Source organism: Sander lucioperca, chromosome 21 (assembly GCF_008315115.2).
Source record: "Sander lucioperca isolate FBNREF2018 chromosome 21, SLUC_FBN_1.2, whole genome shotgun sequence".
In the NCBI taxonomy this organism is placed as follows: Eukaryota; Metazoa; Chordata; class Actinopteri; order Perciformes; family Percidae; genus Sander; species Sander lucioperca.
Genome location: NC_050193.1, coordinates 20,416,217 through 20,431,541, shown reverse-complemented (window position 1 = coordinate 20,431,541; position 15,325 = coordinate 20,416,217). Strand labels below are relative to the sequence as shown.

At 41.5% G+C, this 15,325-nt stretch overlaps 1 protein-coding gene across 2 annotated transcripts in view; it reads right to left on the bottom strand.

Moving 5' to 3' along the window:
* crhr1 (corticotropin releasing hormone receptor 1) overlaps nucleotides 1-8,233 on the bottom strand; it is a 67,731-nt gene extending 59,498 nt beyond the window's left edge. Inside the window, exons 1-3 of one of the 2 annotated variants that reach the window (XM_035996552.1) lie at nucleotides 7,941-8,233; nucleotides 3,760-3,850; nucleotides 3,284-3,454 (exon numbers count right to left, since the gene is read on the bottom strand). In XM_035996552.1, coding sequence (XP_035852445.1) covers nucleotides 3,284-3,454; nucleotides 3,760-3,850; nucleotides 7,941-7,961 — 283 coding nt within the window. In that variant the 5' untranslated portion in view covers nucleotides 7,962-8,233. The remainder of the gene's footprint in view (nucleotides 1-3,283; nucleotides 3,455-3,759; nucleotides 3,851-7,940) is intronic. The other variant, XM_035996551.1, reaches the window with a different exon arrangement.
* Nucleotides 8,234-15,325: the final 7,092 nt, after the last annotated feature.

Genomic DNA, 15,325 nt, shown 5'->3' with positions numbered 1-15,325 from the left:
TCTTCACTATTTATCCTGACATGGACTCCTGAGACCGTCTAGTTTCAGATGATATTAACATCTTCACTATTTATCCTGGCATGGACTCCCTGAGACCGTCTAGTTTCAGATGATATCAACATCTTCACTATTTATCCTGACATGGACCCACTGAGACCGTCTAGTTTCAGATGATATTAACATCTTCACTATTTATCCTGACATGGACTCCTGAGACCGTCTAGTTTCAGATGATATTAACATCTTCACTATTTATCCTGACATGGACCCCTGAGACCGTCTAGTTTCAGATGATACCAACATCTTCACTATTTATCCTGACATGGACCCCTGAGACCGTCTAGTTTCAGATGATACCAACATCTTCACTATTTATCCTGACATGGACCACTGAGACCGTCTAGTTTCAGATGATACCAACATCTTCACTATTTATCCTGACATGGACCCCTGAGACCGTCTAGTTTCAGATGATATTAACATCTTCACTATTTATCCTGACATGGACTCCTGAGACCGTCTAGTTTCAGATGATACCAACATCTTCACTATTTATCCTGACATGGACCCCTGAGACCGTCTAGTTTCAGATGATACCAACATCTTCACTATTTATCCTGACATGGACTCCTGAGACCGTCTAGTTTCAGATGATACCAACATCTTCACTATTTATCCTGACATGGACCCCTGGACTCCTGAGACCGTCTAGTTTCAGATGATACCAACATCTTCACTGTTTATCCTGACATGGACCCCTGAGACCGTCTAGTTTCAGATGATATTAACATCTTCACTATTTATCCTGACATGGACCCCTGAGACCGTCTAGTTTCAGATGATATTAACATCTTCACTATTTATCCTGACATGGACTCCTGAGACCGTCTAGTTTCAGATGATATTAACATCTTCACTATTTATCCTGGCATGGACTCCTGAGACCGTCTAGTTTCAGATGATATAACATCTTCACTATTTATCCTGACATGGACCCCTGAGACCGTCTAGTTTCAGATGATACTAACATCTTCACTATTTATCCTGGCATGGACTCCTGAGACCGTCTAGTTTCAGATGATATTAACATCTTCACTATTTATCCTGACATGGACTCCTGAGACCGTCTAGTTTCAGATGATATTAACATCTTCACTATTTATCCTGACATGGACTCCTGAGACCGTCTAGTTTCAGATGATACCAACATCTTCACTATTTATCCTGACATGGACCACTGAGACCGTCTAGTTTCAGATGATACCAACATCTTCACTATTTATCCTGACATGGACCCCTGAGACCGTCTAGTTTCAGATGATATAACATCTTCACTATTTATCCTGACATGGACCCCTGAGACCGTCTAGTTTCAGATGATATTAACATCTTCACTATTTATCCTGACATGGACTCCTGAGACCGTCTAGTTTCAGATGATACCAACATCTTCACTATTTATCCTGACATGGACTCCTGAGACCGTCTAGTTTCAGATGATACCAACATCTTCACTATTTATCCTGACATGGACCCCGGACCCTGAGACCGTCTAGTTTCAGATGATACAACATCTTCACTATTTATCCTGACATGGACTCCTGAGACCGTCTAGTTTCAGATGATATTAACATCTTCACTATTTATCCTGACATGGACCCCTGAGACCGTCTAGTTTCAGATGATATTAACATCTTCACTATTTATCCTGACATGGACTCCTGAGACCGTCTAGTTTCAGATGATATTAACATCTTCACTATTTATCCTGACATGGACTCCTGAGACCGTCTAGTTTCAGATGATATTAACATCTTCACTATTTATCCTGACATGGACTCCTGAGACCGTCTAGTTTCAGATGATACCAACATCTTCACTATTTATCCTGACATGGACTCCTGAGACCGTCTAGTTTCAGATGATATCAACATCTTCACTATTTATCCTGACATGGACTCCTGAGACCGTCTAGTTTCAGATGATATTAACATCTTCACTATTTATCCTGACATGGACCCTGAGACCGTCTAGTTTCAGATGATATAACATCTTCACTATTTATCCTGACATGGACTCCTGAGACCGTCTAGTTTCAGATGATACCAACACCTTCACTATTTATCGCCGTCTAGTTTCAGATGATAACATATCACTCTCGCTTTAAAACAGAGACTCTTCAAACATCCAGCTCAGGGTTTAAATGTTTTAAATGTTAATGAAATGGGACAAAAAGTTCAAACAAAGCGACAGAAACGTCAGATAAAAACACAAAAAGCTTAAAAAAGCAAATGAAGATCCATTACATAGGACAAGCCGATGATGATGATGATGATAATGATGATGATGATGATGATGATGATGATGATGATGATGATGATGAGGGGGAGTGAGACACGAGCTCCAGCTGGTTTAACAAACACACACACAGATGACTCATCAGTCAGATCAACAACTAAACCTCTAATTAAACAGGATATTTTCACCACCCACACACACAAGACACACACACACACACACAGACACACACACGCACACACAGACACAGAAACACACACAACACACACAGACACATGCATAAACACCCACACGCACACACACACACACACACACATGCACATACACCTACACGCACGCACGCACACACACACACACACACACACACACACTCACACAGACACACACACACAGACAGACAGACACACACACACACACACACACACACACACACACTCACAAACACGTACACAGACACTCCTTTAATCACTGTAATTTCTCCAGTTGGCAGGGAGTAATAAGCGTCTGGTCTCCTCCGAAAGTCGTTAAATGTCAGTGAAACCACAAAGTGTTGAGCTTTGATTGGCTAACACTTCAGTGGCAGCTTCTGATTGGTGGAGGACTGAGGAGGGATGCAGATTAGTGTCCCAGTTCAGAGTCAAACAAATAGAAGAAGATAGAAGTTACACTCCAACCCCTCCCCCATACCCTCCAAAGATATGGATGGTATGTCCCCCCCCCCTCCAAACCCTCCGAGGATATGGGTGGTTTGTCCCCCCCTCTAATATGACCCACAGGAGCATTTCATAACTCAGTGCCCCCTAGTGGTGGCAGGAAATACGTCCTCATATCTAAACCAGAGAAGGTAACGGTTGCGGTTTAAAACCCATGGTTAACATTGTGAAACGGTCCCAGTTTGGTTAGGTTTAGACCCCAAAACTACTGAGTTATGTTGATAAAAAGATGGAGGTTTGGGTTAATAAGAGGAGGAAAGATGGGTCCTTACTGGAGGTGTTGTAGTGGATACCATTGAACTGTTCGGGGCACGGTCTGGAGATCAGCTGTCCGGCTGCGCTGAGAGGCCAACAGGTTCCTATCCCGTCCACCGACAGGTCACAGAACACACCTGAGCTGTTTCTGACGCCAAACGTCTGGTTCAGGAACACCAACGTCCTCGCTGAAACACAAACATGCACTGAGACAGAGACAGGGAGAAAGCTAAAACTAACTCAACTTTTCATAAGTTTCTCTACTATTTGACAATGTTAATGTAGACCCAGAGACAGGAAGAGAGACAGGTAGACAGACAGGAAGACAGACAAGAAGACAGGAAGAGAGAGAGGAAGAGAGACAGGAAGACAGACAGGAAGACAGAGAGACTGGAAGAGAGACAGGTAGACAGACAGGAAGATAGACAGGAAGGGAGTCAGGAAGAGAGACAAGAAAACAGAAAGAGAGACAGGAAGAGAGACAGGAAGTTACCTGTCAGGTTGGTTGACAGCAGGATCAGTGTTTCACAGGTTAACTGCGTCGGAGAAACTCGTCCGCTCAGAAACAAACACACACACATCATCTGTAAAAAGAGAGAGATTATAGTTTCATCTTCTGTAAAATCCACTATGATAATTATAGAGTGCTCAGCTCGTTTGTGTGAACATGAACATCACTAGAAAAGTTCAACAGATGGACTTTACACTTTACTGCCAGAGAACGAAGGAAGAGTCCTGTGGTGACAGACAGACAGACAGACAGAGAGACAGAGAGAGAAACAGAAAGACATACAGACAGACAGAGAGACAGACAGAGAGACAGACAGTCAGACAGACAGACAGACAGACAGACAGACAGACAGAACATCCTAACAGGAAACAGGCTGAAAATATCTGTTATATAAAAAATAAAACAAGTTTTTCATGTTCTGAAAGTAGAAACCGTGTCTTTATCTCCTGCTGCAGTTTCTCCATCTGACTGTAGAAACGTTTAATATCTGACAGGAAGTGACACGTGTGATTGTCATCAGATTCAGTAACTGCAGATTAATCAGCTGCAATAATGTTTGTTACTTCAGTTAATTATTCTTTAATGTTACTGATTCATCACACACACACAGACACACACAGATGCACACGCACACACACACACGCACACACACACAGACACACACACACAGAGACACACACACACACACACACACAGAGAGACACACACACACACACACACAAAGACACACACAGACACACACACACACACAGACACACACAGACACACAGACACACACACAGTAAATCTGTTGTCTGCAGAGATTTACTGTGTTGCAGCAGCTAAAATAAGACGCAGCTGAGAGCAGCACTTGCTGGCTGATCAATTCAATTTAATTTTATTTAAAGTATCAAATCATAACAAGAGGTATCTCAAGACACTTTACAGATAGAGTATGTCTAGACCACACTATAATTTACAAAGACCCTACAATTCCAAACTAAATACTGGAGGAGTTGTCTCCCCCAGCCCCTCCTCCCCAGCGTCGAAGTTCACGGGGGGTTGCCAGGTTGGGAACACTAAACCCAACATCCCACAATGTCAATGTTAGCTTGATGCTAGTCTCGCATTGTCAGACAGCGCAGCAGAGTAGCTAGATGATGCTATGCTGATGGTTATAAAAACCCGTGCTCTCGCGGAGCCCTGTACGCGGCTGACAGTCATCTTTTCTCGGCTAAATGTAACAACAACGGCCACTAAAAAGACATGACCTTGTGGAGTTTTGTACCCAAACTGACAGCCAACCTTTCTCGGGTTAATGTCACTGCAACAGCCACTAAAAAGACCGCGACCTCACGGTCGTCTGTACCAGGCCCGGCGCAAGGGTAAAATGACTAAAGGGGAAGGTAAAAATTGCAAGGGGGAAATTTGTTTTTCAACTTCTTCAGGACATGAACAGCTGTTTCCTGGGTGAAAGTCTTGTGTTTTCTCCTTAACTTCTTCAGGACATGAACACCTGTTTCCTGGTGAAAGTCTTGTGTTTTCTCCTTAACTTCTTCAGGACATGAACACCTGTTTCCTGGTGAAAGCCTTGTGTTTTCTCCTTAACTTCTTCAGGACATGAACACCTGTTTCCTGGTGAAAGTCTTGTGTTTTCTCCTTAACTTCTTCAGGACATGAACACCTGTTTCCTGTCTGAAAGTCTTGTGTTTTCTTCTTAACTTCTTCAGGACATGAACACCTGTTTCCTGGTGAAAGCCTTGTGTTTTCTCCTTAACTTCTTCAGGACATGAACACCTGTTTCCTGGTGAAAGTCTTGTGTTTTCTCCTTAACTTTCTCAAAACATGAACACCTGTTTCCTGGGTGAAAGTCTTGTGTTTTCTCCTTAACTTCTTCAGGACATGAACACCTGTTTCCTGGTGAAAGTCTTGTGTTTTCTCCTTAACTTTCTCAGAACATGAACACCTGTTTCCTTGGTGAAAGTCTTGTGTTTTCTCCTTAACTTCTTCAGGACATGATCTCCCGTTTCAGAGATATATGTATGAATGCTTCATGAGACCAGCCTGGATTTTAATAAAGGTCAACCGAAGAAAGAGTCTTACTCTCTCCCACAAACCGTCCCTCCATCTTCAAATCACAGCCCAAACAGCTTTTTAAATTTTAGCATTTCCCTCCTCACGTGTTTGTTGTTTAGTTTTCATGTAACTTGTGTCTGTCTTCCTGTTTTATTGACGGCTGTAAAGTGACCTTGATTGATGCACAAGGCGTCCATAAAAAAATTATTTCTTCTTCTTGTTATTATTATTATAACCGGGTCATTGACTTAATTTACTTCTGTGCATGTAAACACACAGAGGGAAGATGGGAGTGTGTTTCTGTCTCTTCTGTGTGTGTTTACTGGTTTTACTGTCGTTCCTCTGATTTGTCGTCTGATGATTGTCTGTTGGTCGTCTCTGTGTGTCTCAGGGAAGCAGAGCTCAGCTGCTGTTCTAAATTTAGAAAGATGTACGATGGCCAACACCCCCGCCAGTTATCCATCACCTCTCTCTCTCTAACTCAGTGTCTCTGCATTTCAATTCAAGGCAGCTTCATTAACACAGAAACAAACATTTACATTTTACATTACATTACCAAAGCCAGTGTGAAATAAAAACACATGTAGAACAAGTAAACATCTATGTAAACAGAGCTGTGTAACATTGTGATCAATTATATGAACTGGTAAAGTTTAACTAATATATATACAGATCAGTCAAGATAACTTGAAGGCAGGGTTGGTAACTATTTCCACTAAACACTTCTTATATATTGTTTGAAATGGTCTTTAGATTTACAGCCCGACAGCAATAAATAACTTCTGAAAAAGATCCATCATCTATAGCTGCTGTAATCCTGTTAAAACTCCCATCAATCACTGCCTCAGGGACCACTTTTTAAGAGCCAATGACATGTCTCCTCGCCCCGCTGCACCAACCACCCGTTCTCTCTCTGAACTCGTAAAATAAGTTGACGTAGTATTAAGAGAGACAACAGTAGAGAGTAGTATGAAGAGAGACAACAGTAGAGAGTAGTATGTAGAGAGACAGCAGTAGAGAGTAGTATGTAGAGAGACAACAGTAGAGAGTAGTATGAAGAGAGACAACAGTAGAGAGTAGTATGAAGAGAGACAACAGTAGAGAGACAGCAGTAGAGAGTAGTATGTAGAGAGACAACAATAGTAGTATGTAGAGAGACAGCAGTAGAGAGTAGTATGTAGAGAGACAGCAGTAGAGAGTAGTATGAAGAGAGACAACAGTAGAGAGTAGTATGTAGAGAGACAGCAGTAGAGAGTAGTATGAAGAGAGACAACAATAGTAGTATGTAGAGAGACAACAGTAGAGAGTAGTATGTAGAGAGACAACAGTAGAGAGTAGTATGAAGAGAGACAATAGTAGGGAGTAGTATGAAGAGAGACAACAATAGAGAGTAGTATGTAGAGAGACAACAGTAGAGAGTAGTATGTAGTGAGACAACAGTAGAGAGTAGTATGTAGTGAGACAACAGTAGAGAGTAGTATGTAGAGAGACAGCAGTAGAGAGTAGTATGTAGTGAGACAACAGTAGAGAATAGTATGTAGAGAGACAACAGTAGAGAGTAGTATGTAGAGAGACAGCAGTAGAGAGTAGTATGTAGTGAGACAACAGTAGAGAATAGTATGTAGAGAGACAACAGTAGAGAGTAGTATGTAGAGAGACAACAGTAGAGAGTAGTATGTAGTGAGACAACAGTAGAGAGTAGTATGTAGTGAGACAACAGTAGAGAGTAGTATGTAGTGAGACAACAGCAGAGAATAGTATGTAGAGAGACAACGGTAGAGAGTAAAATGAAAATTAAAAAAACATGATGGACTATTCAGAAGAGGTCATTATCTTCACTCGAGTTTCTGCGCATGAAAGTCACCGGACGCCACAATCTTCTGAACAAGAAGTTAAGTTCCCACATCGAGCAAACACAGAACATTAACACTGATTCAATATAACATCTATAAAAAGAATCACCTTCATATCAGAGGAAATATTAAAAAGAATTTTTCCTTGTTTATCGTGGAAGCAGTGTGAAATTTAGTTATCAAGACAAGAACGATGCTCAAGTGCACACGTGCACACACACACACACACACACACACACACACACACACACTGACCTGACTCAGTAGTTTTTCCATCTCTGTCGTTCATTCATCCGCACTGTGCAGGCATGCAGCGCTCCGGCTGTCACAGCCTCGTCCCACTCGCTCCGGTCCGGGTTAAGTCCCGCGTCATGTCGGGCCGAGCCAGGACAGAGAAGAGAAAGCCGAGCCACAGGTCCAGAGAACAGTCCACGGGTCCACAGCAGGAACACTGACACTACCAACAGAGCGGAGCAGCATTATGCTGCCGGAGGAGGCTGCAGAGAACGAGCCAATCAGAGAGAGGAAGAGAGAGAGAAAGAGGAAGAGTGACAGAGAGAGAGAACGAGGGAGAGACATACAGAGGGAGAGGGAGAGAGAAAGAGGAGAGAAAGAGAAGGAGGAGAGAGAGAGATAGAGAGAGAGGGAGAGAGACAGAGAGACAGAGAGAGAGAGAGACAGAGAGAGAGAGAGAGAGAGAGAGAGAGAGAGAGAGAGAGAGAGAGACAGAGACAGAGATTTTTTTTTGATTTTTGAAAAAAACTTTATTTACAATTTTAACAGTATCTCTTCACAATAAATTTTAACAATATCTCTTCACAATAAACACCTACAGAAATTAAAAAGAAAAACACAAATCACCTTCACAAACTGCACACAAAGCACCATGACTGCACCATATCAATTCAAAAGTTGAAAGATCACTCATAGTTTTATAAAATCGAAAATCAATCAAGACTCTAGATTTGATCAAAGTTAAAAAAAAACATACATTCACATCATCGCTACACTTTTGTTCCACTCTGTTTTTCCTGCTAATGTAAAGAGCCATTTCTGCTGCCCTAGAATGAAATTCAACAATTGACAGATGAAACGTTTTTTCCGAAAGTACTTAAAACCCAAGATGAAAGTCTCAATACCAACGTCTCATCAAACCTCAAAAACAATTCTTCTAATCTCATAAACAAAGGTTGTGATCTAAAACAATGCATGAAAGCATGAAAAACAGTCTCCCTTTGAGGACAGAAAGGGCAAACAGAATTAACTTCTGGATTCAACAGTGAAATAAAAGAATTGACAGCAATGGCACCATGGAGAATTCTCCATTGTATATCACCAAACCTTTTAGACAATGGTGGCTTATATAATGATCTCCATTCAGGTTTGACATCATTTCTCAGTTTAAAAACAGAACGCCATGGTGTAGCGATTCTCTTTTCTAACACTTTCTTATTAAAAACCAAAACACAGGCTCTATACAGTTTTTTTTCCATCACTTGACAAGAAATCTAAAAACAAAGATTCACCTGATTTCAGCAACAAAACCTGTACCCTCTTCAAGATTGGGTTGAATAATCAAACACGGAAAGGGGTCCTCAACATCAGGAGAACAAACCCCTGTAGAAAAGTCTCTTAACAAATGTTCTTCTTCAACTGTAAAACATGCTTTAAGTTTGACCAAAAAACGAGTTAATAAGCGAACAGATCTGATTCGTAAATGTTTGGATACGATATCCACATTCTCAAATTGAGGCCCAGTTAATGTCAACAAATGTCCCAAAGTAAAGACCTTGGATTGCAGAAAAATGGTGCTGAACCCCAGCAGATAACAGTAAGTAGCAATGTCCAAACGGGCCCCAAGTATCAGTGGTTCCTGCAAGAGCCAGTGGAGAGAATAGGAGTTCTCAGTCTTGTGCACACGAAAAAAACTCCACACCTTGAAAAGATTTTGATAGAAAGCAGGCAGTTCCGATAAATCCAATTTGGTTGGATCCATTAAAAAGAGGGATTTATCCAGTCCGAAACCCCCAATAGTGTACAAAATAGTGCAACTCACAGCACGCCAGCTGAAATCTGTAGAACCATCAAGTAATCTTTTTACAAACTGTAACCGAAAGGCAGCCATTCTACTTTGTAAATTAATCAAACCTTGCCCACCCTCATCTTTGGGGAGGTATAAAACACTCTGTGGGATCCAGTGCAATTTGTCCCAAAAAAAATTCACAAGAGCAGCTTGAGCTTCCGCTAAAAACTGTTGAGAAGGGTCTACACATGCCAATCTATGCCAAAGTGAAGATGCCACTAAGTTGTTGACAATGAGAGTTCTCCCCCTATAGGACATATTTGGTAATAACCATTACCACTTCTCCAAGCGCCCTTTAATTTTTTCCATCAAACCCTCCCAATTTTTTTGTAACACACTGTCATCCCCTAGATAAACTCCTAGATATTTTATACCCCCATTTCCCCAACACCAACCTCTTATCTGTTGAAGCAATGGCTCAATAGCCAAGGAATACAACATTCCAGACAAGGGGCAACCTTGTCCCCTGAGAACCTGAAAAGGAGCACATAAGCCACCATTTATTTTCAGCATACTCTCAACGTCACAATAGAGTATCCTAATCATATCTATAAAGTTGTTGCGAAAATCAAAAGCTATTAAAGCACTCCACAAATATTTCCAACCAAAAAGCCTTATAGAAGTCAATCGGGAGGCCATCCATTACTGGGGCCCTCCCGGACACCATGCTTAGCAGGGCCTTATAAAGCTCTTCCAGGGTCAGCACCCCTTCAAGACCATTATTGGCCTCCTCTGACACCTTTGGTAGGCTGTCAAGGAAAACGTTGTCCACACAACACTCTGACTTGAGCTCGCTCCTATACAGATTTTGATAAAAATGAACTGCTCTTCCCCGAATACCAGCAGGATCTGACACTAATACTCCATCTTCGGAGCGCAATCCATGAATAAGCCGTTTCTGACCATTCTTTTTTTCCAAATTGAAAAAGTATTGGGACGGTGCATCCATCTGATCAATGCTCTGAAAGCATGAACGGACCAGAGCCCCCTGTATTTTATGCCCCAGTAGATCAGCTAACTGAGCTTTCTTCTTTGAACAGGCTTCTAAATAATGAATCTCGCCGGTAGATTGTGCCAGATTTTGAAATTCAATTATCTCTCCCTCCAAAAGCTCTAAAGAACGAGTCAACTCCTTAGTAACGTTGTGAGTATACTGTTGAGTAAACTGTCTGATTTGTATCTTACCAACATCCCACTACTGTTGCAATGAATAAAAAGAAGACTTCTTTGCTCTGTGAACTTCCCAGAAGTACTTAAATGATTCCTTAAAAAAATTATCACTTAACAAATTAGTAGTAAAATGCCAGTATGCGCTTTTTGGTTTTATTGAGCTTAAAATAAGCTTACAGTGCACCATACTGTGATCTGAAAAACTTACTGGTGTTATATAACATTTATTGAAAATACTAAGATGGTGATTAAAACTGTAAAATCTGTCCAGCCTAGCTAATGACATAACATTATCACGTGTGTGAAGCCAAGTGTACTGTCTATCGTTACCATTTAAAGATCTCCAAATATCACATAAATCATACTTTTTACTAATATGAATTAAGCGTTTACGCGAAGCCAAATGAGGCTCCATGTGATTCCGATCTAGATTATGCTCAGTACAATTGAAATCACCACCTAGGAACAAGAAGTCTTCAGAGCAACAGTTTTGTTGAGTTGAACATAGTATGTCCAAAAAAACATTCTTTCAACTGGTGCAGTTGGAACATATACACAAATAAAAATAAACACATAACTTTCAACAACAGCTCTTACTTTTAAAAGCCTACCTTTTACTATTTCATCAACATCATAAGAGACAGGACTAAAATTCTTTGTGAATAAAATGGCAACTCCCCCACTTATTGAAGTGTTATGGCTTAACACCGGGATGCCATCAAACTCCCTCGCCCAGTCGGCAGCAGTTTTCAAGTCACTATGAGTTTCTTGTAACGAAACAACATCAATTTTCTTTTGCTTAATTACTTCATATATATTAGCCCTTTTTCTAGAATCCCTTGCCCCATTAACATTCAAAGTAGCTACATGAACTTCACTCATAAATAATAAAGAGGAAAAGAAAAGCCACCAAATAGGTAGAAAAACATCAGCCATTCTAATATTTAACCGACATCGTTGTTTAAATCAGTACTAAGACTCCTCACAATTTTCTTAAGTCGATAGACTTCTTTATTAGTAAAGCAACTCTCTGCCATTAGGCTTCTTGCCTTTTCAGCGAACTGCTTAACATCATAACACCCACAGCTGTCACCGCCACAGCCAAGCTCGGCCCCGGCAATACCTCCTCAACTATGTCAGCCACACCATACGCACCACCATCGCCTTTAGTGTTCCCATTCACTGCGTTTGCTTCCCTGTCTGAAACTTTGTCAGGACAGTTGCGAATTAAATGTCCAGTTCTACCGCAACCAAAACACTTTGATTTCGCGGTAGTGACAAAAATCACATATTCAAAGTTGTCAATCCGAAAATTGAGCGTCATGTCTAGCTCACCATCATCCTGAATAATCATATAAGCGAATCGCCTGAACGAAACAATGTGTTTCAACAACGGTGATCCGCAATTGATTGGGATCTTTATGATCGGAGATACCAATTTTCCATAGCGAGATAAAGCTTGCGTCAAAATTTCATCGCTTACAAATGGTGGAACATTTGATAAGGTGACTCTCTTAGCTGGCAATGAAAGAGGAAGAACAGAGACAAAATCACCACCAATGACTATTCCGTGTTCGACTACTTCATTGACTTTATCAACGCTATTAAGAAACACCACAACGGCACCATTCATTCTGGAGGCGGATAGCACTCTCCCATGCCCCACAACCTCACCAATAGCAAGACAACATTCATCCACACTCACCGCGGCGGCTACGTTAACCGCATTACGCCGCGTGAGTGAACTCAAAACCTGCCCACGTGGGACCGACATGCTTCCCCGATAAAGTGGATAGCACGCGGCCCAACAAAGAACCAAAAAAAAATAGAAAAGACCAGCAAACCAGCAAGGGGAAAAAGAAAAAAATCAGCTTCACTCACAAGCTCTCCAGTCACGCTCACACTCCTTCAACTTGCAACCAGACACACCGGAAGTGAGAAAGAGAGAGAGAGAGACAGAGAGAGAGAGAGAGACAGAGAGAGAGAGAGAGAGAGAGAGCGAGAGAGAGAGAGAGAAAGAGAGAGACACAGAGAGAGAGAGAGACAGAGAAAGGGACTAACAGTTCCGTAATTCCTCCATGGGGAGACCGGACATCTGTCACACTTTCTGCTTTCATCTCAGTTTCTCTGAATATCTCACTCATTCTCCAAATTCAGTTCAGTTTATTTTAAGAAGTGGTCAGAGCAAATTAATACAATGCATGATTATTCATACAGTAGGTAAAGAATGTGAGCAGGTCAAGTGAGACTTTATTTAGTGTTTGCATATTTTGAACTGTGTTTTGCAGTGTCCATATTTATTAACTTTTTTGCAAGTCTTTTCTGCATGTTTGTTTTATTATTAATTTTTATTGTGTTGCTTTAGGCCTGGCATTATTTTATTTGGTAGTGTTTGATTTGTGTAGTGTGTGTCTAACTCGACTGCCTCACTCCCGTTGCACAATTACATTAATAATGTGAGCCACCTGTGGCTGAGTTAAACAGATCAGTTGGAAAGACAATTTAGGCGGCAATCAGAGTATAAACAGAAGAGGGTTGCAGAGAGAGTGGCGTGAGACGGGGGACAGGGGAGAAAATATATGCTGCCTGCGGTCAAGGTGAGTGTGAACAGACTAATGTTGTGTCTCAAATCGCGTCTCTCTACTTCCACTTGCTGTTTTGAGTACAGAGTGCGTTCACACTGATGAAGTGTGGCCACATGCTGCTCAAAATGGTTAAAATGTTGAGTATGGATCACTGGATACTACTCGCCCTCAACGGCCGCCATCTTTGCTACGGAGCGGAAGCTACGGGAACACTAACGTGGTTTGAAAGTGGCGAAGAGGAAGCTGTAGTGGTTACTATAGAAACAGCGAAACATGAACTACATAAATGTAGTATTTACATGTGTTTGTTTGGATAATTGCCATTATACTGCCATCATTTAGTGGGACTGCAGTAGGTGGCAGTAATGCACCGCCCGGATGCAGTTTACCATTAAAAAGACGAAGAAGAAGAAGAAGAAGAAGAAGAAGAAGAAGAAGAAGAGTAATTTAACAGCCTACCCTGTTGAAATGTCGCACTGCACAAATGTGCACTATGTAAGTGCACTCACGGAAGTATCCGATATTGAGAAACAGCATATGTCTAAAGTGTGATCCTACCTCCCGTGGTGTACCTAGAAGGTTAGGGGGTTAGGATTACCCCTAACCCTAACCCCCTAACCCTAATCCCCCAAATCTAACCCCCTAAATCTAATCCCCTAACCCTAACCCCCTTAAGATAACCCCCTGACCCTAAACCCCTAACCCAACCTACACCCATACCACCTTGACGGATTCCACAGGAAAAGCAGAGAGAGGTTCACTAGGGTCCACATCCTAATTTCTACAGCACATTTAAAACAACAGACGTTCGAGGCAGAAGGTTAAAGATCTGCCTCGATACAGAAGATGCATACCAAGCAAAATGTAATACAAAACTACTGACATGATGGAACCACAGTGTTTGTTTGACCCATCCCATAGATGTCATCCTTAGTGAATAAATATATAACTAAATATATGAATGGAAGGATGTGAACATTGGTTTGGTGGAGTCTAGGAACCATTTAATAGTTTGTCTGCTAGGGGGAAGAAAACGTGTTTCAGTGTGGTACGGTCCTGAATCTCCCACCAGATCGTAGCAGCCTGAACATTAAATCATCTGGAAATGTCCAAAATAATGTTCCTCAATAGATTATGGGCCCTATTTTAACAATCTGAGCGCACGGCGTGAAGCGCATGACACAGGTGTGTTTAGGGCGTGTCCAGGGGTGTAGTGGTTAAAAAAGAGGTGGGTAAACTATAAATTCTGTGATCAGGTGGACCACGACACGGCCTACCGGTGTATGTGTATCCTGATGACATCGCTATAGGCTATCATTTGATGGTACCAAGGGTATCACTGGTTGTTCCCTCATAGGTCACACAATCACTATTCAATTCATACATTAATTCTCTCTCGAATTGTCCTGTCGCTGTTTCTTCATTCTCTGTTTGTCTTACCTCTTTTCCTCATCTCCTCTCTGTCTGTCTCACCTCTGTCTGTAAAATTAAGTTAAAATGGAGAAAAGACAGCTTAGCACACCACATCCTGTCAGGTAGCCGGTCACATTATAAGGCCTATAGGCTAATCCTTTCAGACAAACCAAATAAAATAAATTATTTAGCATGCATTCAATGTTTAGGTATCCAGTCTGAATGCTATAGCCTATCTACACCTTTAAGTTAATTGACTTAATACTGTCTCTGTGCCAGTACCATTTCGAGAAGGGCAAGGGGGAGGGGGGGCTCCCCCGTCAATCACTTCAAATGGTAGCCAGTCAGAGTAAACTAGCCCAGTTATTTCTCTAAGGACTTTATTATGT